Below are 26,884 nucleotides of genomic sequence, written 5' to 3'. Positions count from 1 at the left end.
TAACTTTTATATCATTAATATTCTAAAATATTATCAATAAAAGCAAATCAGTTACATATTTACAATTTTAAAAAAAATGTATTTCTCTCTAAACAAATATTGAAATTTACAAAATCAACACAGTATTGGGCTTATGGATGTTTTTTCACCCTCGGTGGAGAAGAAAAGGTTCAATGCTAGCATGCTCATTTAACATACTTTAGAAGACCATGTTGTTAGGACAGTTATTAGCCCTTTCTGAAACACAGGGCACTAAGAAGAATATTCTAAGAAGAACAGTACTGAATTACTAAGCATTTTTAAACTAAAACATCTCAGGAATTTGGTTTCTCTTGCCTAGTTAAAAATGCATCACTATTGATTTTAAGCTATATCTATTATTTGAAAGCTTCAACAGAAAGATACTTTCAAAAACAGTTTTGAACCACTGGTTTACAAGTTGCCAAAGGGAACTGCTGCAGAGTTTTTTCAATACTAATGATTAATCCATTTACTTTAAATAAACAAAAAAATTATTACAAAAAGTGCATACTTCTGAAATCACTAGTAATCACTAAGCAGGAAATTTTTCACTGATTTTCTACTAAAAAAGTTGAGTTATGAAATGCTGAAAATAGCTGCAAAACTTCTAAAGAAAGATAGGGAAGAAAAATGTAAGACACCAGACAAAAGGCCAAAATGTTTAAATTGTTTCAGGGATGGAAATAAATACCAGAACTATTAGTTTCAGTTCAAAGAACACATCACTTGCTTATTATTTCTTTGGAGTATTTATTTTATCTTGAAATATCAAAATAGTAAAATTATAAAACTGAAGGCGAAAAAAGAGGTGACTAACCTGATCTGGAGAGGGTCTGTGGTTGGAGTGTTGTGGCCTCCCAGGAGATCGATGATGGTGGTGGTGGTGATGGTGGTGGTAGTGGTGATGGTCATCATCGTAGTTATCTGCCATCAGTTTCATTCTGTTTTGTGTCTGTTTAAGATGTAAAGTGAGACAATTCTATTACATGCTGGAATATATTATTCTAACAGTGTTTTAGGAAGATCTTAGCTCTTTCTAAGCTCTTTTTTTTTTTTTTTTTTTAATTTGTAGCTCTAAGGATCTAACAATAGAAGTCCGGACTGCTGGCTCACAAAGTAGAGGAAACAGAAATAGAAAAAGCGAACAAAGCATGGGTACACATCTTCTGTCTCAGTTTTCACATGAGTAGAATTGCACAAAGTCAGAAGAGGATATGATCAAGGACATTGTGTTTGAAGGGTGTCAACAAAGACATTCAGCTTTTCTAAATTTACTATTTTAGAACAGTTTCCTATTTTTTTCCAGTCTGTTATTATATCTTGCCAATTAACTTGTAAAATCTCACTGAAAGGAATATTAAGTGTCCTTCAAATGCGTACAGTTAGCTACTGAGGCATGTCAACAACAATCATGAATAGCTATATTAAAAGGTCTATTTGGCTTAATTATTTTAACTGTACACAAGGATCACCCTGCTAAACAGTAAGTTAAAAGAATCTGCAAACTAACTGATACAGAAACAGGCACTTAGAGAAATAAGTGATTATGGAACTTGACACATGTTACTGAATTAAAGTAAGTCTTAGATATAGATCTTGAAAAAAAGATCAACACTTCAGCTACTGCTGTGTACAGATAATAAAATCTATGTCACTATGAGATAACAAGATACATCGCCGCTCTTTATCACTATTACAATTATGCCATACCATGAAATACATAGACTGGAATAATTCAAACCTTGCTCATAACACCAAAAAAACCTTACTACCAATTGCGCAATACCAGTAGATACAGTACTGATTTTTTCTGTTAGTACGACTGAAGGCTGTCTCAGGCAAACTTGTTAAGCTCTAATCAAGTTTTACTTATTTTTGCACTAACAAAACCCAGAAGAAAACGCTGTCAACTCTCAAAGACCTCTTCCAAAATTAGAAGAATCAGAGACATATACAATTAATATCATACAGATGACTGAGGGAAAGATAGCAGTCTTAACACACTTGATGTCATCTTCAAAAATCTCACCTGAACTCTATAGGAGAAAGGTTGTTCTTGAAGAAGCTTTATCTACTTTGTGCCAATTCCCTGTGTGGACATCATTTGAGTTGGTCAAGCACAAACAAGTCTGCTTTGCACATAGACACTTTTGGTGAACAGTAAAGATAAGAGACTGAAATCAATTGCAAAAAGCCACAGTTTAGTTCTTCCCATGCTCCAAGGTAGCAGGATTCATGCTAACTCCAGTGAGGATGCTGGCTAAACACATTACCCCAGGATTTTGCCTAAACTAATGAGTTCTAAAGGACCAACTTAAACAGATTAATTTAAAAACAACTCATTTGTTTGGGTATGTTCCTACATTAACAGGTCTAACTGGCTTCCAATTCAAAGTGCCCATGAGATAGCTAGTGTCCCATAGCTAGTATGTGGTAAATTTACTTCCAGTACTATTGTAAATTGATTATCCTATAAGAACAATCCTATATCAAAATCTCCATTAGGAAAATTTCACTGGTAAGTATCTTTTAATAGAAAATGTAAAAACTCAGAGACTGCTATTAGATTCACCAGTTTTAATGTTTTTTCTAAAGTAGAAAAGAGATCTGGAAAAAAAGCAAACTAAATATTCATTTGACGCTGTCACTATATGGTATCATTTCACATTTTTAATACTATTTTCTGCACAGTTGGAACAATTTCATTTTCTCTCTCCCAGATAAGAAGACGGAAGCATACAGCTGTATGAAGTTCAGCTATGAATTTCTACCAATTTTGCCAAAAGACCAACTCAATCTGAATCATCATAGTTGGTCTGTTTGTCTTTAGATTCAAAGAGGAAGGCCTTTTGAACAAAAGAGAGGAAAAAATGGAGAATCAATAGACAAATAATAACCCACTTACTGTAAACACTGTAATATCCTGCCTCATTGGGGAAGCTCCTAACATTTTATTAGTTTATTTTCTTATCAATGAACAGCCTTAAATTTCCTACCTTTCAACTGTATTCCATAAAAGAATGCAAAAGTTAAACAAGATGATATATGCAATCCTAAAAGTGTCCCCTGTAATGAGGTGTTAGGGATTAGACGTGTCATGGGATAAGAACTGTAAATGAATGATGTCATCTTTCTAATTTGGTGCTGAAATATAAATAAACCACTTCTAATGTTTCTTCCTTTTGGATGCCAGATTGCAGTAAAATGTGCACAAAGAAATGTTAATGCTGTAATAGGCTTCGTTTAGTGTGCCTGTTCTGGAAGCAAAATATATAAGAAATGTGAAATGAGAATTTCTTTTCCACTCAAGTGATCATCAAACCATCCAAACTTTTACATGACTTGTGATAGTCAATAATTTCTTGAAATGATATTAAATATTTTGCAAAATATTATTTTTAAAATATTTTTGTTTTTATTTGTTAGCTTTTCACAATGATAACTAATATGATTTTGAGGTTCTGATTGTCTTTGCTTTAGCTACTGTCAGAGTGCTATACTTCCACACTGAACTGTATTTTCCAGGTATGCTTAGCTTTCACTTAAGAAGTATGAACAATGGTGGTGATTTCAAACTTTTAAAAGCAGGACTTTTGAGGAGGATGAACAGAAGGATTTCTGGAGGAGGAACAAAAGTAAAGCCATTCAGAGGAACAATACAATTCTTTTCAGGTCCTTCTAAACAAAAATCTGTAATATTACTTCTGTTTGATTCCCTTGCTAACTCTTTTAATCTTTAGTAGGCTTTGAAATGCCAGGTATATTTTTATTTGAGGAAGAAATTAATTAACCACATTGGAATTCGTTCAGGACCCCAGGGCTTCACACCCCTACAGCTACATACAAGCACAGACACAAACACACAGAAAGGCGTATACATTTTAGGATGTTGGTTTATCAGACAGTAAATCCTCATGGTCTGGGTCCCATATCAACACATTAGGACACTGCTTCAGTACTGACTGCAAGGGAAAAATACTACCTATTGACTTGGCAGTGCCATCATTTCCTGCAACATCTTCAGCATACTTGAAAATTTCCTATTCAAAAACATCCAAGACCTCTTCTCATTTTACTTCTGAAAGCACAACAGATTATTCAATATGACTTTTCTTGGGAAACTCAGTCTTGGAATGTTCAATTCATGAAAATTAGAGTGATCATTGTAGACGCATTTAAACCGTGCCATATCTAACTTGCATCGTATGTTACTCTGCCCAAGTTACTCTGTATCTGAAATAGTCATATTACAGAGTTCAAAATTTTATTCACTTTTTCCTCTAAAACTATTCTTATTGATACAGTTTTCCAGAAAACAGGGTTTCTCAAAATTTACATAGCCACAGCTCTGACAATGAAGTTATCGTACCAACGGTTCTTTTTGAAAATGCCTGCTGAACACCAAGCCCACACCTGAGAAGGAGCAGGTTTTAATTTGGATTTATACTAGGAAAGAAAAAAATGTTAACTTGTAAAAAGCAACAGTTAATTAACTGCATCTTCTACAGACCATGTATAGCCTTACTAGTTTTAGCCTAAACAGTTTCCTCAGATTTTTTTTTCTTTAAATTTATTGATTACATTCAACAAATACCGCAACTATTTTGAAATAAAGGAATGATAGAGGAATTAAAAGCAGCTTAAATCTAGGTGCACAGGTATATTAACCCTTAGGGCTTGAAACAGTTGTCTTTGATCATTCAATATCACTGTTTGCTAAGATGTCAAGGTCATGAATGGTATGTGTAACTGAATTTTTAACCCACTTACCAAAGAATTTATGATCTAGCACTGTAAGAAAACTGACAGATATTTCTTGTCCTCCTAAAATTCTGTTGAGTTTAAGTAAGGATCTACTGAAGTGAAATGAAAGTCCTTGATTGACTGGTAACAGACTAAATAGCTTAACAGCAATCTGTAACTGTAAAACTATAATATTAAAACTGTCTTTTAAAAAATATTTTAGCAAGGTGGCAATAGGGAACTATGCTTTGATCTGTCATCTGGATCAGGTTAACAACAAAACTCTCATGAATGAGGTTCAAATGAGGAAAAATAGTAAGATTTGTTGCTCTGGGATATAGGTGTAATACCATTCAATAGCTATTACTTTCCTTTGGATTTTCTTCTCAATCTCTCTTCACTAAATGGAATTTGAAACATTTCTAGAATATTCACTTTCAATAGGGTAGGATTTTTCCTTATATAATACAGGAGAGAGGCAGATATAAGGCCTACAAGCTATCCTAGAGATATCCTGTGGTATAATTATTAATGCATGGAATTTAAAATCTAGAGACCCACATTCTAGCTTTGATTCTGCAATGGCCTCTTGTTGTCTTCAGTGACACAGAACCTCTATTTCTTGCAATCTCACTATTTGAAAATAAGCACGCTAATATTCCACAAAGCACTTTGAGATCTTCATGTGGTAGACGTTTAGTTCTAGTCTTCCTGATTTTTACTAATAAATGACTTAATCTAAGCTTTTTTCCCCTAAGTCAATAATTTTAGAAAACACAAATAAAATCTTGTTTAAGCTTTGAAATACAGAAGGTAAGGATCTAAAAAACTGCGTGCTTAAGACTATACAGTTCACAAAGTTTATTCAGAAGTTGCATAAACTTAGTGGAATTAACCTGGATTTAATGAAGGCATGTGCAACTGCAAGTGGTTTTCCAGTATGAATCCAGTGCTTCAGGCCTGAATTCCATTAGCTGAGGGTTAACAAAATGTTTGCTAATTAAGCCAGCTCTGTACTCACTCTCTCCAAATAAAATCAGTTTTCAGGTCAGAACAACATTCTTACACATTCTTTGAAAACTGTTATCATCTGAATACAAATGAAGAATTTCTTATAATTTCTACTGCCAGACAACAAAAAGTTGCTAATTGCCATAGAATACAATTTATAGCTGATTTGTTATTTGACAAGTGACAGTTAATTAAATGTTGGACAACAAATGCTGTACTTTGCCTCAAATATCCTTAAAGTTCACCAAATTATATCTGTCACTCACAATCTGTTAAAGGACTATAACAGTTTGCACAAAATGAAGACCTTATGAAAACAGAACGTGTTTGTTCATTAAAAAATACAAAATATTCCATAATGTAGACTGTTATGGTTGTGTAACGGGAAGAGAGTCTTGAAAAGTAGCTACAAAAGGCATTTCAGAAGGCAACACAGAATGCTGTGTTTCTAAGTAACCCTTATGGTCACTTCTAAGACCAAATGAGTCATCACAGACTACATTGAAAATTAAAATTAAATGCCATGTAAAGAGGTTTTTGAGCACTGGTTCACTAATTATCTCGATGAAGCAAAAAAGATCATTCCAAGGCTATTATTTTTAAAAAGCCTAACCTTGCAACTGCTCTCAATTCTTTTTAATGGCAGCACACTTCTTGAATCAACACATGATTAAATGAGACAAGTTGTTAAAATATATCCACCAACTATGGTTTTGACAGAAGGCCTTGTGTCATTGTTCCACAAGCCAGAGGATCTGTTAATTGGCCATTGCTTTGAAGGATGTTTTGCCAATACTAGAGCTGCATGGAAGAAGTGGACTTCAATATTCTTCAGTATACTTCAATATACTTCAAAGTATTCCAGAGCTTGTATTACTTTATGCTAATTATTCAGGTCACTTCTAATAGCATAATACTAGCAACATAATGCTAATTAGTTCCAAAATAAACTATTCTCTTGTCTTCAATCATTAGATATATATGATAATATTCAATTCAGGATTTTTTTTTGTTGCTTATGCAGTGAGTTTTTAGATACCAAGAAAATTCCAACAGAAAAAAACCTTAAGTTATGAAGACTATAAGTTTGCAAGCACTCATCAGTAACCAAAAGATAACAAAAACATTACAGTATGGTAACTAACTAGGAACTCCAGATGCTAAATAACTATCATAATCATAACCGTATGGGTGTTGGAATGCATCACTATAGGGTAGAGTTATGTTTTACTGAGTGCTTTAATTATGCATTTTCTTTTTATAACATCCCTGTAATGTAATCTATTCTTATATTCTTACTCTTAACTGTATTTTAACATGGGTTTTGCTGCTTTGTTTCCTGCCTCCATTGAAAAACACAATTATTTTTTTCCCAGTTAAAATTCCAAATGGGCTAATAAGCAAGTTTTTCTTTTCCTGTTATAGTGTATGACTTGTCTTGGAAAGTGTGAGAGACAGGATGCATGCAGGCTAAAAGTGTGCATGATAGCTTATTGGAGAAAAGTTTGGCTACTCCTCATTTAACTCTTCTTATTTTTTACCTCATTAATGATACAACTGTTGCATATGAAGTAAAGAACACAGTAAAGTTTTTATGCTAAAAAAAGCATATAAATTTTCCTTTTTCCCATGTATATCTAGTTATATATTAAACTTAATTCATGTGATGTTTTACACTAAAGTCTTACAATTCTTATCGTTTGTAACACACATGTAACCAGAACACTTGTTCTTCAGGCCCTGTCTGCCCTCCCAGTTTCGCAGGACAGAGAATAGGGACTAAGAAACAGTACTGAGTATTTTCCAAGTTTTCATGAAATCCAACCTTCCTCCCAGGTGAAATACAAAAGCAATTGCTGTTCAAATGAGATACTCTGGCTCCTGTGCAGCAATGGAAAGCAGCTTCCAGTGTAGATCTTTTCAAAGACTTGGATCTGATAATTTGTTCATGTTGAACATGAGCATAAAAGTTTTACATATGTTTTGGTTCTTTTTCAATTAGAATAATATTTAACTGATATTAACAACCATTACACCTGCTGCTTTGCAAGATTACAAAATGTGACTGACTTATCCTGAAAGAAGTTAGAGCTCATAGTAAGTCTCCCTCTTCATGAGCTGAAGGATAATAGTCTCACAAACACCAGCTGGGATATTAGACACTTGGCAGACTGAGACAGGCAGCAGTTCCAAGTGCCAAGCAGACACTTATCTAAAGTACTAAGGCCAAATTTCAACTTTCCTGACACTTGTGATTGAACAAAGTTATGTTGATTTGAACATGGTCCATCTGACTTTTTAGTTGTGGTCTCTGCATTTAGAGTTTGTGTTTTTGAAGTCTTTTTAAGTTCTGTGAATAAAAAGGATGGCTTGAAGCACAGGAAATATCTTGTAATAATACAGCATACTCAGTAATGTATAGGCTAAAGTCATGCTAAAAGTATTTGTCTGAGTCCTACTGCTAAACTTGGTAATTACATAGAAGTATGTAAGAACATAGACACAAAGAAGTGGGTTAAAAAGCATAATTAAAGCTCTGAAACAGTAGCTGCCTGAGGACATCTCAGGCCAGGTCCTACTAAATGCAGACAAGCAACGTAAGAAGGTAAGGTTCTCTGGGTTTTTTTCTTTTTTTTTACAACAGGAAATAACTCATTAAAAAGATACTTCCCCATAATAATTATTTAAAACCAGACATGAATCAGAAACTTCAGTAACTAAACAAGACCTTTGAAACTGCAAATCTCTGGTTAGTAGCACTGATTGTCTTTCAGCATCTTTAATGTCTGAATAGTTCTTTTCCGCTGTAAGTTTTGCAATTTCATTACCAAGCCCAGGTCTCTCATTTGTATCATATACAAATATAGCCTAAGCTGAAATTACTACATTTCTTCCATTATATGCAGTAAAAATTGATAAATAAAACATAAATTTCAACACATGGATGGTATATTGGAATATGGACCGAAATGGAGATAACATCACAGCACTGTCTTGCTATGCTTTATAGAGACATCTCACCTATAACTAATCTTTGTTTGATGCTAGATTGTAGAAATGATAAGTTTTATCCACCATCACAGGAGCAGAAAAAATTTACACCCAATTTTTACAATTTTTTTAAATAACTGACTACTTAGCACTGTACTTGAGATCAAGTGTTAGACTATATTTAGCTTTATTATCATGGAGTACTTTGTAGTAGAACTTAGGGACTTGTTTCAAAAATGTCTCATGGACAAAAAAAACCCAAAACCTTTTGGCTTAGGAGTTCATGCATTTATATAATGGAGATATTCACTATTCTTATCTGAGATACTTAATACCCATTTTCACCTATCAAGCCAGCCAGACCCAAAATTACAAAAGTTCCAGTGTTAATATATACATTATTTTATATCTGCATTACCTACTTTTTCCATTTAAGATTTTCAGTCTCAGTGAAGTTAAACTGTTTGTCTGAACAAAGTGTGTTATGACAGCTATAGCTATTAAGAGGTTCTACTATAAGTTCACAATGAGATTATCACCAGTAAAAAAGGGTGCCATTAGCCATGGCCATGCTTAAGAGATGATATAAATTCTTCAAGAATGAAAAAGCTCTGAACAGAGAACAAACAGTAACAGAGTTTAAAGTAGATCACCAACTACAAAGCAGGAAAGGACTTATGTACCAGGCCTGTGATGCCTTCAGGGTCTGACTGCTATAGGCTACAAGGCAAAAAATGCCCCTCTCATTGGAAAATGTTTGTGCAAAAATACCATCTGAAAGAATTTGGATTCCTGAGAGCATAAGGAGGAAAAAGTGATGCCATATCCAGCTATGACCCAAGTCCTTCAACTTCTATAATATAAATTGTCAAATCTTACTGAGAATGTGTGAAAAGTGTTGTGTGAGCACTGCCAACATTTTCAGTATTTTTCCAACACAGAAGATTTCTTCTGAATTAACTAATTTGATCAGGCAAAGGCTATTAGCTACACAGACACATTCTCTTTCTTACCTTGTGCCATATGGAGCCTGCTGCGTTAAGCTATAGGGAGAAGTGGCACTCTGCTGTTTCACTCCTACACTAATTTGTCTGCATTGGGTTTATATCTAAGGTGCTTGTACTTTGCAAAATTGAGAATTACAGACTCAGATTCAGAAATACAGATTTAAAATTCTGATTACAAGTGAAGGGAATAAAACCCAATGTGAAGACATGCAGAAATGTTGCCTTAGGATATTTCTAATTAATAGAAAAGTATAAACTACAAGGATTTTTAAGATAGTAAAAAAAATTTAAGGTCACTGAATGCATGGGCTGCTTGTATTGATATCAATGGAGTCTGAACTGACACATTTAAAATCAGAGATTAATAGCTATTTTGCTAAATTGCCTGAGAATTTTTAAGGAAAAAATAACCAGATTGATTTTCCTCATATGAGAGTTCAACATATGAAGTTATTTGAACATCTATTCTTACCTGCCCAAAATAAAACAACGAGCTTGTGTAGCATAACTGTAAAAAAATAAAACTCTTAAAACTTAAGGGTCTCAGACTACTCCTTTGCTCAAAGTTAGGTGCTTAAAGCTTGATTAAGACCAATATTATGAGTGATAGTAAACGGTATAAACAGAAGAGGAAAGAAATAGCACAATGGTCAAACATGTCCGCAGTACCCATGTGAATGGCTTCATAACATCGATTCTATTTACTGTGCAGTAACATTTAGACTCAACAGTACAATAAACCTCTCTCTGAAGCAGATCTATGTTGTTAATAATAATAATAATAATAATAATAATAATAATAATAATAATAATGTAGTATTTTGTGCTCCTATAATATTGCCACCTGTGAAATTCAAGGAAATCAGAAACATTAACTTAGTTTGACAGCATCAGAAACAGAAGCAATAGTGATTAGGAACCAACACAATACCAGGACAGTGCTACTGATCACAAGGTCTACAGATGATAAGGTCTACAGACACCATAAGAAAGCACTGCAAGACTTTTTTGTTCCCACACTTGTTAAACATTAGAGGGCTTAAATGCAATTAAGTAATGCACAGTGTTGCAGAATAATGTTTTGGGCTGCCAGAATAATCACAATCACAACTTCTATTATTTTTCTTATACAGTAATATAAACACTTTCAATATCACAAAATACACAATGCAATACAGCTGAATTAATCTAACAGTAAAAAATATAACTTGGGGTATTTTGTTATTCTTGAGTGCTTGATATCAGCACCATAATATCACATTAGCACTATTTCTGATGTACGTAACTAGAACAGTGTATGTAAAGCAACACACTGCCTTCAATTCCATTTTACTCCTTTGCTGCTGAAAGATTTCTTTGAAACACTTGGATGTTAATTAGCAAGAAATACTTCTGTGTATTGCATGCATGAGAAAATATTGCTAGTGGTTAATTTGCTGAGAAACTGTGGTTACACGGATTTTTAAAATGCCTTGATTGTTTCTCACCCTTTTTGTTTCATTAGCAATATGTTCATGTGATGAAATATAGAGTAGCAAACTAATAGACTAGAGAAGACTGCCAAACACCAGCTTTGCCTCTGGCCAGAGTATTCTGTACACCTGCAGTCTTGAAAACACTGGAAAGGTTTCTAATTTCATGTTTTGAGAAGAAAAATAAAATGCTCTCAAGGAGTTAGAAGACCTTGCATTTTGGCCAACTCCACTTACATTTTTGGCTCTATATCCCCAAAGTGAAAAGAGGCAACTGGGAAATTTTCTTGCAGTATCCAAGTTCAGAATGAATCAGTAACATAGCAGTGTCTTCTGCTCTTACCAAAATCTCTTGAGATGTTCTAAAAATGGACTTTAAGCTAATTATTTCATGAAGGATTGCATCACTGTGCAAATTTCTCTAAAAATAGCTGTCTCAGAATTCTCAAAAGGAATCTTGGCCAGGGTGATTATAAATATTACATAATCACTCAGCCAAGCCCTTGTGGTGATTTTGTCTAATACTGTATTTCTAAAAGGTTTTTTAAGCCTACTACAAAGTTCTATGCCTCTCAAAATACAGCATTTGGTGTATGAATCAAAACAATTCCAGTGATTCGGTTTTGCTGGGAGTGCATTACTATGCTTCCCATTTATTTAAACGACTAAACAATAAATATTTAACTGAGAGATTGCAGCTGCTAAATTGTATTTAAATCATTACAATACACTCATTTCTTATGGGAAGGTGTTTGCAACATAGAGGTCAGTATTATTACAACTAATTTTACATTTGGATACGTTGTGATACAAATAATTTTCCTAGGTTATCAAAATATAATGTGAAAAAACCTGTAAATGTAAGCCAGCACATGAGATAAAATGAATGCTTTTCTTCCAGCTTAGAAATAACAGTTTTACTTAAACTCACACAGTCACAATCCATAAAAAGACTGCTCAACTCATTCACATAAATAATATTTTCGTCTTTAATATATGTACATCTGTAGCTTCATATTTAAAATAAATCACGTATGTTCTCATTCCCTTACAAAGGCGATATATTTCATTTCTTTAAGATGCTTCTTTTTCATTGTGAAGAATTGTGACAAATTACTTCAAAATCAATGTCTTGGTAGTTTACAATCTGTTTGACATTCCCAAAGGCCAGAAAAATTAGAATAGAAAAATTGGAGAAAGGCATTCAAATGCATATTTGGTGCTAGGAGCATTATTTAAGTCATGAAGTATTTAGAAAGAGAAAAAAAACCCTGAAATTTGCAATTGAGACTTTTTTAAACACATCTTATTTCTGGTTTAATTCTATTTTAGTTCAGATTACTGTTGGGATGTCCTTTGTCAGTCTGCAGGCACTGTTGAGCAATGGAAATCAGTACATTTGTCAATGTGGAAAACATTGATACTTTATGACTATAATAATAATTGATCAATTAAAAAGAAAAGGACGCAGAGGCCTTTTTGAGTTGGGTGGGGTGGGGCATGCATTTGGTAAGTAGATACTTTGTGTCCAAACTGAGTTTTAACTGATTTCACTGTTGTAAGACAAACCATATTAAAAAATAAAAGATATAAAATAACATCAAGTTTATGACATGGATACACTAAGATGAATATTCATGCCTAAGCAGGCAGTACATTGTATTTGTTTTATCTTTGCCAGAATGGTGCCTATTCAGACAATAGCCTGTTACTCCTAGATACTGAAAAGCTCTTGGTACTTGTTCTCCTCTCATGGAATTTTTCATGCTCATTGCCTGTGGCACAATATTAACATTCTTCTGAAGCAACCTTAAGGAAGCTTTTGGAAAGCCAAGAAGCTTCCAGTTGAAAAATACACCAGGATGCTTCAGAAGTCTACCAGAGTGATTAGAGAAGTTTTTCACAGTGTAAGTCTGTGGTGAAAGCAGCTACATTTGCATTTAGGCAATTCAATCTCAGTGCAAGTCTGCGATACATTACAGCACAGCGATAGAATCTGTTTTTCTGGCCTTAATCCAATAACAATAAAATTCTATGAGTAACCTCAATACTTTGGGTTACTCCACTGAGTTTAATAGAATTGACCTCCTGAACCTTTAAGACATCTACTACATATTGTGCCCTACCTTTTTAAATATGAAGCAGGCTTTTGATGCCTATGATGGCCTCACATGGTGGGAGCCACCACTGCTCTTGTACAGCATTCTGAGTAGCAGTAGATGAATTTGCAAACATTTTGATATTCCAACTAGGTGAGCACCTATAAATGTTACGAAGTATATCCATTAAAACTCCACAACCCCTTCCCTTAAATTGCGACCCTCACTGGCCTCATCAGAGTTAGGTGAAAGAGCAGTAGCTGGCTCTCTTCTGCACATGGAAACGTTAAGGAGGAGTATTCATATTTTTTGTATGAAAAAAAATTCTGACACTAGGAACTTTACTTTCATCAACAAGATTTTCCAAAGATAGTGACTTCCCTTCTTATGCCTCAAGGAGGATATTCCTAGGCATTTCATGTATACAATCGGAAATCTTGGATTCTGATGAGTTCACATACATACCACTCCTCTCTCTCTCTCAAGAAACAGCCTTTGTAGGTCTCTCAAAAAAAGCTGTCGTACTTACTTTTTCATATCAGCAGAGGACTTTCCAAGCTACGGTGATCTACCTTGGACACTGAAGCCATCACTTCAACAGCAATAGCAAACCAGCATCCTAGCCTTGGAGTATAACACTGTGCTTTTTAAAGTATTATCCATTGCAATGATCCATAATACAGCATGATTTGAAATTGCTAGAAATAGGGAATTGGAGTTTATCAACTACATGACAAAGTCTAGGATGCCACTGAAAGAGACAGCAGCAGAAACAGAGACTCAGAGAGTTTCTGAGAGAGAAACTCCCCAAACTGCAAACAAAAGCAAGAAGCAAACTAAACTGTAGATATATGATGATGCAGCACAAGGGTTGAAGTTTCACAACAGCTTATTTAGGCCAAAGTCATTCACCTGTCTATAAAGATCACAAAATAAAACTTGATTGAAATAATATTTTCTATTTCAAATGGTAAAACTGATCCTCACTGAAGGCTAATTTCAAATTATTGCTTCTTTACTAAAATGACAAGTCTTTGAAAAACAAGATGTTCTTGGGAGACATGGAGGACATAAGGAGAGCAGATGCAATTAGAAGCTCAATTGCAGCATCACCACATGAAGTCTGCAGTATAATGAGGAAAATATAACAAGATTATCTAAAGAAACTGTAGGATGTTGTTTCTATATGAGCATTGCTGACATCTACAACAGTGCTTGTAGATTTCCAGGCAAGGTGAAATAATGTTCAAGCAAATTTCTAGCTCCAGTTAGCACTCTAAAATAATTACAAATTATTTCCCAATAGCTTGGCTACATGATTTAAGACATAATCCGTATTAACTGCTACTTTACACTGCAACAACTGCCCTTCTGTTTTGCAGGTCTAACACAATGGTGAAATGAAAGTCTGGTTCTGAAAAGAACACTTCTCAGCAAAATTTGGAGAACATCAGAAGTGGCACAGGAATCGTAAAAGGAAGACAGAAAAAATAAGTGGGGTAAAACAACTGTCTTCGGAAACACAGTAGAAAATAGTTTTACATTTAATGAAGAAATCTCCTAAAATTGATGCACCTGTAATAGTAGCAATTTTCTAGCAACCCAGAACAGATATATCAGATATTTTATGTTCAGGAGGTGCATTATTTGATGTGCAAATCAAGAACGGGACTTCCTCTAGGATATAAATATATGAGAATAAATGTCTGAATTGCAGATGCTGAAGCAGAAAGGAGGAGTTTGCAACACATTTACCAGCTGATGCCTCTTTGTGGAACAGGGAAAGCCTACTCTTACTGCTGCTCTGCTAATAAGATTTTCAGCCACAGTGCTTCATATGCCGCCTAGCTTTCCCATCGCTAACTGAAAGGCAGAGAACCTTTGTGATGAGCAACATGAAAGGTCTGCTTTTCTCATCCTTTGCCCTGCTGCCTTGGTAAGTTCTCAGCCTCTTGTAGCCATGAACAGAAGGCTTCCTGCTTGATTGAGTAGGTAGATGCATCAAAAATCCATTTGCTATTGTGGATATACATGAAGGGAATATAGATTTTTATCACTGCTCACCATGTTATTTTGCCTGTCAGAGCAAAAATTCCTCTATAATACAGAACAGGAGTGGACTTGGGGGCCTTTTATCCAGTGAGTCATCTTCTAATATTTAAAAATGTCTCTCCTTTCATGATCACATTAGGCTGGAGAAGTTGGGCTTTATGTTTCTTCTTTCTTTCAGCAGTATAACAGCTGTGGAAATGGGGGATGGGACAAATAAGGCCATAAGAAAAAATTTGATGCTGCAGCTGATCGTTCACTGAAGTTCCAGTGAATCAGAAAAAGACTGGGAGACTGCATCTCTCAAAGAAACTGAGGAACAGGGTGGATATATCACACTGTGTGGAATCCGTCACTTCCCCCTCGGGCCCAGCGCAGTCATAGCAAGGAAGCACTAACAAGCCTTTGTGTTGGGTGCACATGTGAAAGCTTTGGGGGCTGACAGTGGTTCTCCCCAAAGGGATTAAAGAAGTATGAATGATCTCTACAACCTCTATTATCAGATAATTCTTAAGTGTAATAAAGTGGTGACCTAGTTAAACCACATTCCTGTTCCTGGTGTCTCTTTTTTTTGTGGTGTCTGAGATAACAGGGAGATTATTTTGGCATCAATTTAATCTAGTTAAATAGCTTTACTGAAGATCTTTATCACTATAAATAATGGAGGTATTTGAAGTATTTGGTTACAATTCTAATTGAAGTTATCCAAAACAATGCCTCTCTAGCAATCCTCTTCTGCTGTTCCTTCACTCTGTCTGAAGAAAGTTATGAATGTTTTGAACAATTTTCAGCAACAGCTTAAAGGTACAAAACCAAACAAAACCAAAAACAAAAACAACCAAAACCACGCAGTTTGCCCAAGTCTCTGATGAACATTTTAAAAATATCCGTGACAGGTATCATGGAACATGGCAAAGTGATGTATTCAATCACTCTTCAGTAAAGAAAGATAAAGGTGAAAAAAGAAGATATCCAAAAGAGAAAATAACTGCCTTCTCTTTTTCAAAGAAAACAAACAAAAAAATCCCTAAAATTATTTGGAACATAACATCATCTGCTCTGATGCAGCACAGTGGGATGAAGTAATAAAAAGCATAAAGCATGTCTGCCTATCTAACATATAAAATTTGGATGTCTCCTGGCCAGCTGACTGACCTGAGACATGAATGCATCATGGCTGGAACACAGGTACTTGGCTGGAACGTCTGTAATGAAGTCAGGATCATGAGTGGATGGTAAGTTCATGCTCAGGGGCTGTTTCCTATTTTTATAGACCTGTGGGAAAAAGCTATAATGATTAGATAAATGAGGTCAGAGCTACTGGGAATTTAGCATAGCAGCAAAGGCTTTCCTTAATTTTCTGTTATTGAGTGCATGGAGTTCTACAGTATGTAATGCGTGATTCAGAATAATGAATCATAACACTGACTATGCAGTATGTCCTAAACATTATTAACATGGGATGCTCATTTGTAAAGGGGCACGCTGCCTGACAGCAGAGTGATTACTTTGACAGGCTAAGGAGACCAGGATGATTTTGCCAATGGTATTCCCCTCAAGCAACAATCACAGAATTCACTAATGTCACACAAAGGAAAACATCAGATACAATGCCTTCAGACATGGTCTGAAAATGTCTTTATCATCTTTTTCACCTATTCTGAAGAAGGAAAGAAAGGTGTTTAACAACATACAGGACACACAGCACAGGTCTTTACTACCTAGGCTATCTGAACATCCTTTGTCCTCTTGCCTACAGTACCTCTTCTGGCTATCACTATTACCTTTGAAAAATCAGGGGGAGTAGCCACTGCACAGTATGCAGAGCTTTAAACATTTTAATTAGACAGAGAAGAGACATATGTGCTGTGCCTGGTACATGTGTACTGTGTCTAGTATGGTTATTTTCCTCATTAATAAAGCAGAACATAAATTAAAGTTGCTTGTGATAAAATCTATTTCTACAGTTCATAACTACACTTTTATTAAAACCTTGAATGACTTACGGTGTTGAAGACAGGGTGATTTTTAGTCACTAGAGAATTTATTTTAAGGATAATCCCGATTTCCAGGTAACCTTTCAGAAAGCCCGAAACCTTCTGAAAACAAAATTATTTTACAACAGATAAGCAACTAACTGAACAGAAGAAGGTTAGAGTTAACAGAATGGATAGATCTTGCTTTATGGCAAAGAGCATCTGCTCTTCTCTGTCTCATATAATGAAGAAGGTTGGAAGCAATAAGAGGAGGGAAAACAGAAAGTGCATTGGCTGCATATAGTATGAGTCAAGCAAATGTGCAGCTAAATATTTAACAACCATAGAGAAGCAATAAACACTTACATTGAACACGTCCTACCTTTCATAACTACTGTCACATGTCAGACCTGGCTTGAAGACTTTCAATATGAGGTTAGACTAAAATAGCACAAATGAAAATAATGCCAATTTTCTGTTGCCCTGAAAGTATGAAAATGAATGTCTCCCCACCTGCTGTTTTAACTGATGTACTAATCTGTCCTTCTCTCGTTTAAGAGCCATTACTTCCTCTTGAGTCTTCTTTTTCTTTGAAGCAGACAGTTCAAGCAAGGCAATGTTTGCATCTTTTTCACTAATTGCAGCAAGCAAAGCTTCCTGTCTGATAAAATAAAATAAAAATTGTTCTATTATCATTAAAACAGAACATATACTACTACATCATACTACATGAGATGTTTCTTTTAACCACTAGGAGAACAATCAACTACCTTCTGAACACTCTTTAAATAGCAAACATTGTCAAGTCTAATCTAATCATGAAATAAACTGATTAGCCAAAAAAGTTCTCTTTATAGATTTTTCATTATTTAACTATCCCATAAAACATTTATCTCAGTCTATTTTACTACAATATGATAGCTAACAATATTTCTGTAAAATCTCTTGCTTTTAAAAATCTTTAGTATTTATTTTTTTAAATTCACTTTCCCGAATTCTGGAATATCTTACATAAATCTGTTGTGAATTATTCAAATCAAACAGACTGAATAATAAAAAGCAAAGTGATACAAATAAAACATATTTTTATATTATCCTGTTAATTTGGTACCCTAGAGACCTCAGTACAGAAATCTCTGGACATCTTCCTCACATTTACTTAAACGTTTTCCTATGAATTTGTTATTATTCATTGTGTCACCACAAAACTGTAATTCTAGAAGTAAAATATAACATTTAGAACAGAGGTTCCTTGATCTAATTGTTCACGAAGAATCTTTTCCTCTGGAATGCTGACCCCTCAATCTCCATAAGCAAACAGAACCTTACAGCACTCAGAAACATATAGAATTACATAGAAGCTAGCAGGGGCACATCGTAAATAGTTTGTGAGGACATATGACAAAGGTAATTTTTACAACATGCAGTTGGAAGCACAGATCTTGCAGTATCTTATTATTTCTTATACTCTAAAATGCTCACGTTGGCAAGGCCATAGTCTGTCCCTTATTTTCCTAAACAAAAGAAATATATTAATCTTCTGCAATGCATTCAATGACAGACTATGACTTATCAGCCAAGAAAAAGCATATAATACTTAATAGCTTTTAGAACAGAATATGTTATGGCCTATGCCTTTTTCCAGAACTATATAAGATCAATCATTAAAAAATAAACATGGATAAATGAGTCGTAAATTAACCTTAGGCTCCAACTGCTAATAAATGTAAGAATACGGCTCATGAACTTCATACAGTCAAGGTGAGCTAGAAGTTTGGAATTCTCATAGTCCTTTGCTTGCCAGCAAAAATGTCAAGAAAGCTATTTCACTTTTATTTCAAAGTTCCTAATGCATTAATGTAAATATTTATAGGACAATATTTCTGATGGAGTCAAAGAAAAACAACCCATTTATTTTACTCTCAAAGTTATAAGACATGGATCAATTTTAGATAAACAGTTGCATTTTATTCATACACTTAAATAATCTCATTTATTATTCTGTCTTCTTCATTTCAATCACAGTTAAATGATGTTTAAAAGAGGATGCCATAAGTCTCCAACAGTCTTAATTTAAATGAAAGCTATTAATTATTTTAAATAACAGGTACTTTAAAAAAAATATCAGAGGGTCACAGATCCATAATGCTAATGTGAAATGTGATATAGGTATATTGTTTTCTATAAACCTTATAATAATGCATAAAACTTGCTGCATAGTAATTTGCAGAAGACTGCCAGTGTTTTCATGTTATGTGCTCAATACAATATCAATTCCATAACATTTTCATTAAAATCTTAAATTTTTAAAACACTGAAATAGAAGAGAGCTGATTTGCTACTGTGTTTAACAATTCCTCTCACCTTGCAGAAAGCAGAGAATTTATGCACCATATAAAATCTAAATATGACCTCTTCTGAGCATCTGGCTCAAACAGAAATCAAAATGTAACACAATTTCAGCTTTTTCTCCACAGTACCTTTTACATACAAGTCTATACTCTTCTGTTTTAGAAATGTGTCCTAACCCTAGATGATGGGCTTTCTTTCCAGGGGTGATAACATAAGCTTTCTGACAGAAAGTGTCAGCAACAGGTAGTCTGTGACTTTAAAGCCAAAGAAACAGCATATTGCGTTATTACATAAAATACTCTTCTTCTAAATTAAATAAGATTAGGTTAGTCCCTCTACAGTTATCTGATAGCAGACTGTATTAAAATTACAAAGAAAGGTTAGTCAGAAGTTTTGGCAATGTTCCAGTGGTTTGCATCATGGAACATTTTCCAATTTTTAACTTGCATCAAGCAACAATTTTGTTGCTGTTTTGAACATTATTAATAAAAAGGTTTTGCAATGTTCCTCTGGTTTTCAGGATACGTAGGACAAAGATTTGCCCTCTCTGCAATTAACACCAGTGGGATTAAATCCTAACCTTTAATTCATGGTGATCATTGCTGTAAAGTAGGTGCCTCTGGTAAACAGCAAAATATAGATCTATTTATACCATAATTATCAGTCTAAAGATATTTAATATGTGAAGATAAAGATTGACATAACCATCACAAACCCAACACACTCAGAATGAAAATAGGTAAAGAAATCTACATCTCAGAAATTCCAAGGTTTGTAAATATATTTAGATTAATTTTTAAGTTACGTAAATTACCTCCATCCCAGCCAGACCCAATACAATGTCTGCTCATCTAATAGCAAATTTCGTGGTAAATACTTGTCATCTATGAGGTTTCTAATGATATATAATGTTATTTCATTATGTGTAACACATATTATAGCTGTAAAAAGCAACAAACAGAAAAAAGGTTTTAAATTGACTTGAAAACTACATGAAGCTATACTGAAATTTTACTTCTCCTCCAAAATTTAGATTATTTCACTGCCTCAGAATTGGCAGTGAAAACACAAACCTGACTAGTGAGGAAGAAGAGTCAGAACTACTGAATTATTTGGTATCATTTAACATCTGATAATGGGATTCGCTCGCATCCATCTTTTTTGTATTGCCAGCCAAAAAGATCACACATTCTTGTGGTCCTAACTGTTCAACTGTGCAACACTCTCTAGCCCCACTTTAAAGTGGCAGATGAGTTAAAACCTTCCACGGGAGAGGAGAGCCAGTCAACATGCTTTGAAAAAATCTGCACTCTGGATTCTGCAAGCCCCAACCAGAAGGTTCTGCAGACCCTAGCATGCTTTTTCTCAGCTGGTGGTGTTGAGGGATTATGAAAGCCAACCAGAAGTTATGAGAACGTTTTTGCAAGGGAAAGCTAACAAAATCTTTTTTCTCTATTGTCTTGTGGCTCACGGGACAATTCCATTCAGTACAGCACTTGTCCTATCTTGGGAAAATAAGTAACCAAACACTTAATTCCAGGAAATAATGATTCATACCAAACACTTCCAGGAAATAGTGGTTCATAGTCATGTGAAATAGCTGCTGTCATATGACTCCATAAGTGCTCCACTGAGATGCTCTAAGATTTGCATCAAACCCACAGCACATACACAAATTTGTATTGCCCCCCCCAAATTTTTGTGAACGTATTTTTTAATTCTTATCTTCATAGTAAATGTAAGTGTAGTTGCGAGGCCTTAAACCTACGAATGTTGAGAGACGACTGCACAAGAATACAAGGATGGGGATTTCTATTGAACTCCTTCCACAGTAATGCAGAATAATACGTCTACATAGACAGACAGCTGAATGCAAATTCACACTGCCAGTACTCTTAAAGCTGCCTGAATGTGAGTCAGCTTCAGTTGAGAAGCTGTAAAGTCTCATCTATCTAAGAGACAAGGTGTTTCAGCTTGGGCGTAGTGCCACCAACACGCTGATGGTTTCCAGACAGGAACTGGCTCACAAACAGCCTGCTCAGAGTGTGGGCAGAGCAAGCCTGCATCTGTCTGCACCTGTCTGCACAGACATACTCCTGGAGTATGTCGGCATATTATCTGTGTCTATTATCATGGATAATCTGAACAGTAATAACCTCAAATACTTAATCCAGTGGCTTTTAACCAGGCACCCGGGTTAACAAGAGTTCGGCAGAGCAGGACTGTATATTCTACCAAATGATACATGTTGATTGCTTACATCCTTATTAATTAACTACTTCGATACAGAGGGAAGACAGAGAGACTCAACAGTTTTTATTATTATTTTAGAGAGCACAAAATAAAGATGCAGATTGTGACAGGGCATCTAAATAAGACGAAGCGGCCTCCTTTACTTCTGCATGGCCTAGTATACTACTAGAGTTACAGTTCCTCCACTAAGTCCCTGGGAGATAGAGGTTGAAAAATACCTTGCCCATGCTGGTGAGGCATTGTAAATGAAGAGAGCCAAGCATTTATGAAGCAGCCTGTAGCTCTACATTATCATATATCTTTTATTACATATCACACACTAGTTTACCCACATCTGTGAAAGTTGCTGTGCAACCCTGTCAACATACTTCAAGTCTCCTATGGAGGAACCAAATCTGATGAACAGGAGCAATTTATTTTAGCTATGCAGTCACCCTGCTAAAAAATTACTATCACCATTTTTGCAGGAAACATTTGAAGTGAGGTTATCTCACCACTAGGAACAAGGCTAAGATGCTAGCAAAACAGCTGACAAAAATTACTCTCTCTCTTACAAACATGAAGTAAACTTCATTCAAGAATGTAAACAGGTGGCAAGGTCTTTGTCTAAATCTCTCAGGTGAGTAATACACTTCCGCTTTGCTGCTAGAAACTGAAACTCATCATGCATTTCTGTGCAAGAATTTTTGAAAATCAAGACCTGAACTGGCACCAAGAATAACATACAGTCTGATATACTCTCCAGCTAACATGCTTAAGAGTGTAAGCGTAATTTATAATTCCTAATTATCTACTGTGTCAGGAAAAAAATAACTATCCAAACACAGTTCTATAGAGATGTTATCACTATTTGCAGCCAAAATGTCTCCTTATTGTTTAATAAATGATGGTAATAAAAGACATTTTAAAATAATTTATTAGAGCACTGAATTAAATGACATTCTTTAACAGTAATATTTATAAAGAGTAATCCTTTTTGCTTTTAGTAGTTTTTCCTCTCTTTTTTGGCAAACTAATCTGTTACACAAATAACAGGGTAGTACTTTTAACACCAAGAAAAATCACTCTAACTGTACGTGGTAAAATTAGGTAAACTCTCAGATTAATAAAATACATGTTAAATTTAACAGCATTTGCTCTGTATTGGTAATTATTCTGTACATTTTGCTTTGACATACACAAAGTAATTCCTAGGATTCCCAATCTATATATCCTCCACTATAATATGGTTGTTCATTACAAGGAAGAGAGGGAGAACTTTTCCCTGGAAAAGCAAAACTCATTAAATGAAACTTCTCCTCCCCAGCAAAGCCTGACTGCATTCTACTCCACAGCAACCTATTACCTCAAGCTAGTCTCCTTAATACAAAGACAGTGAACGTAACAGTCTCTTTATGGGCACACTTGCAGCTGCAAGATCAGGATTTAAGATACTAATGATTCCAGTGAGAAGTACCAACAAACTTGCATAAATATCTCAGTATATTTAATGTCACTTCATACTAAAATACAACAGAAAAGATGAAAGGAACCATCCCTTTCTAATGGCCGGGAATTTATTTACGCAAGTGGTATTGCACCCAAAACTATTCAGGATTCCACTCTATTTAATGTTTTCATTAACTACATGGATGATGGACTAGAAAATCTATTTATTACATTTCAATGAGACTTGAGACTGGGAGGATCTTTAAGTGCCATGAAAACAGGAATAAAAATGCCTTGACAAACCAAAGAAGCTGTTTAGAAAACTCAGGAAGAACTCCATATTAAAGATCTGTTGTGAATAAGGCCAACATTATACTGTGAAGTATAAACAGAAATAGATTGCAAGACAGAAGTGATTCTTTTTATCTGCGTGACTTCAGGAAGATCTTGGCTGAAATACTGAATCCAATCTGGATATGAGTCTCCATGAAAAATATGGAGACTGTTCAGGGGAGAGCAACAAAAGCAGTCAGAGAAATGACTGACGAGAAAACATTGGAAAAAATGACAATAAATAGTCTACGAGCGGCAACATGATAGTGAAAACATAAAATGCTATGTCACATTGAAATAGAACATTTTTTTCCATACCCATGGCACACAAAACAAGTAGTAATGTGTGTGAATTGCGGGAGAAAAAGTTGCAGGTTTTTCCTCCTAATATCTAGCCAAGGTCTAATGATAATGGCAGGTAAGTATGAATAGCAATTGAGTACTGGAAGAATTGCTGGGGAAAGACGGCCACTGCCAGTGGAAGTCTTTTTGAACAGTTTAGGCAAATGTCTGCTAGAAATGACCTGGGTATAGTTGATCTTGCCCCAAGACATGACCTGACCAGCAACCCAATTATTCAATGATTCCATGTTTTAAAGCTGATTTACTCTGTCTCATTTAAGACAGTAGTCCTTGGAGTTAATGTCATGTTTTATCTGCTTCCATAATAGCTTGCTAGCCTTCCTATGACTGGAAGAAAAGACCTTTTACATTTAAGTTTCTACATCTATAGTAAGAAAGAACAATACAATTTTCTGTGAAAATTTCCATGACAGCAATTACAGATGAGAATGACTTTATACTGCATAGACCATTGCTCAGTGATAGTGAAATACAGAGATGCCTTTCCTTGGGGGACCTATCAACTATTAATCTGATAACAGACATGGCTTTTAGACAAACAAAAAGTATAAAATCATATAAATCTTTTAGTAAAGTCTCTGGAAGTAATCTTAAAGAACAATTTGCATTAAAGCAATATACCATACATAGGATTAGAGAAAGCAGATGATACCAAAGCAACTCAACTATAAATGTAACCTAACACCTGAAAACCACAATCTTACAGATCTCTAGCAATACAGACATAGAGTATGCATTTGTGAAAGTGTCTGTCATGGAGTGAAAAAAATACTTAATATGAAAAGGAAGCCTTAGCATACTAGAAGGGAAGATAAGATAATGCAAGAAGAAATAAATCCATGAAAGACTCTGTTGAATGCCAAACTGAAAAAGTATATTGTATACAGTATTTTATCAAACTGCAGCCTAAACAAATGTCAAATGGAATAATTTCTTTAACAAATATGGGCAGCAACTGAGAAAAAAGGGTTTTTCACTATCATATATTTAGTCAAGATTAACTATGGATAAAAAAACGTACTAAGAACAGATTTAATAACCCTAAACTGTCATTCAGCTTGTAGGAGGTATTCAAGATACAGCTAATAAAACACAAAAAATGGTTCTAACCACCCACAAAAAAATCTCAGTAGTATAAAACACTGAAGGATGACCACTAAGATAAATGCTTTCTTTTGAGAGCTGCCTTGCAGTTAACCTTCTTAAAGAGTCTCCCAGAAACCTCTAATCATAATACATTGCATTGCCACTTATCACAGTCAATTTAGAAGTGAACTCTGTAAACACTCCTGCTTTACTCCCCACCACTGTTAGTCTAAGAATAATTTTCTGAGCTTTAATAAAAGAACTCACGACAACTTTTGGGGAGGTGGGGTGAGTTCTTAGAAACAGTCCAATTGTAATCTAACAGAATTCCAAGATTAAGATTTATAGAAACAAGATCTTCTAACAAGAACTTTTACTGCCTTTACTACTTTAGCTGCTCTCCACAAAATACAGAAATGCAACTTAAAAAGTCACCATTAAAGTTAAATCAAGTCAGAAACGTTTGAACTAATGACATACAGTAGAGTACTCAGCCAGCTTCTTATATGTTAATCGTACTGAAGGAGAAAAAAACCAGCTCAATCAACTTTTTCCCTTTAATTATTGTTTTCTTTCCCTCATGACCCCCAGTATTCAACCTTAAGTTCAGTAGGAGGTGACTAGAGATAGACGGTGATGAGAGATCCTGTTTGAAACAGCTTCTCTCTGTCACTCCTAAAGCAAATAAATGGTTTGTTAAAACATGCTGTTAATCCATTATGGATGTGCATGCATCTTAGAAAATAAACTTCAGAATATTATTGGTATTTTAAAGCTTTTTTGTTAAAAACAAGACATACTGATCACAAGCATGAAATTTAAATTCTGTATATTCAACAAGAGTTGTAAGCTAGTTGCGTGACACAGACATGTAAATTCAGTCACTATTGATTTTAGCCAATTATCCTAAAATTGTACGTCTGAGGCTGACAGAAAATTTCTCTCCAATTACATGACTAAATATGCTTTACAAAAGCAGATTTATAGCTTATTTCTTTTAAATGAACAATTGTTTTGCACTGTTTTCAAAGAACAATCCCTTTTGAAATACTTTCAGCAGAAAAACCAGCATGAAATAGCACTTCAGGTTGGCCTGGTGCCCTTACAGCAAGCACAGAGAAGTACTGATGCTCCGCAGCCCAAATACACCAAGAAGCAGAGAGGACTGCTTCATTAACTATGGGACAGGAAAGACGGGGGGCCCTGCTCTTACACACCCCAGTCCACCAATCCAACACGTCAAGGGCTTTTCCTCATATTATCTGAGTATCAAATCTTGAATTTACCATCTGATAAGCCTTCTGCTGGAAGCAGGTATGATCAGGAGATATCAAAGCTTACACTGTGAGAGACAGGCAACAGTCTCTATATTACACCTGTATTATATGTATATTTTCATTAGGCTAGAATCATAGAATCACAGAATCATTTAGGTTGGAAAAGACCTTCAAGATCGAGTCCAACCATCCAGGAGAAATAGGAGGAAGCAGCTGTCCCTAATCTGAAATTTCAGAGTAAATGGAAAGAAGAAAAAGAGAGGACCTGATTCTCAATAATCAGGGAGGAGTTTCTTGAAAAAGCAGCTTTCTTGTCCATTTATCCTTTTCCTCCAGTTTACCTCCCCAGAGCCACAGTTCAGTGCTTCTTCCCTATGTTTCATTATTCCCATAACCACACCTCTCCTTTCATCCCCCTGTAAG

At 35.0% G+C, this 26,884-nt stretch overlaps 1 protein-coding gene across 1 annotated transcript in view; it reads right to left on the bottom strand.

Moving 5' to 3' along the window:
• Nucleotides 1-26,884, bottom strand: part of ERC2 (ELKS/RAB6-interacting/CAST family member 2) — a 469,458-nt gene that overhangs the window by 73,952 nt on the left and 368,622 nt on the right. Inside the window, exons 15-16 of the mRNA XM_075052729.1 lie at nucleotides 17,883-18,030; nucleotides 839-973 (exon numbers count right to left, since the gene is read on the bottom strand). Of these exons, the coding sequence (XP_074908830.1) occupies nucleotides 839-973; nucleotides 17,883-18,030 (283 nt within the window). The remainder of the gene's footprint in view (nucleotides 1-838; nucleotides 974-17,882; nucleotides 18,031-26,884) is intronic.

This window comes from Buteo buteo, chromosome 21, assembly GCF_964188355.1.
Source record: "Buteo buteo chromosome 21, bButBut1.hap1.1, whole genome shotgun sequence".
NCBI lineage: Eukaryota > Metazoa > Chordata > Aves > Accipitriformes > Accipitridae > Buteo > Buteo buteo.
This window is presented reverse-complemented; position numbering and strand designations above follow the sequence as displayed.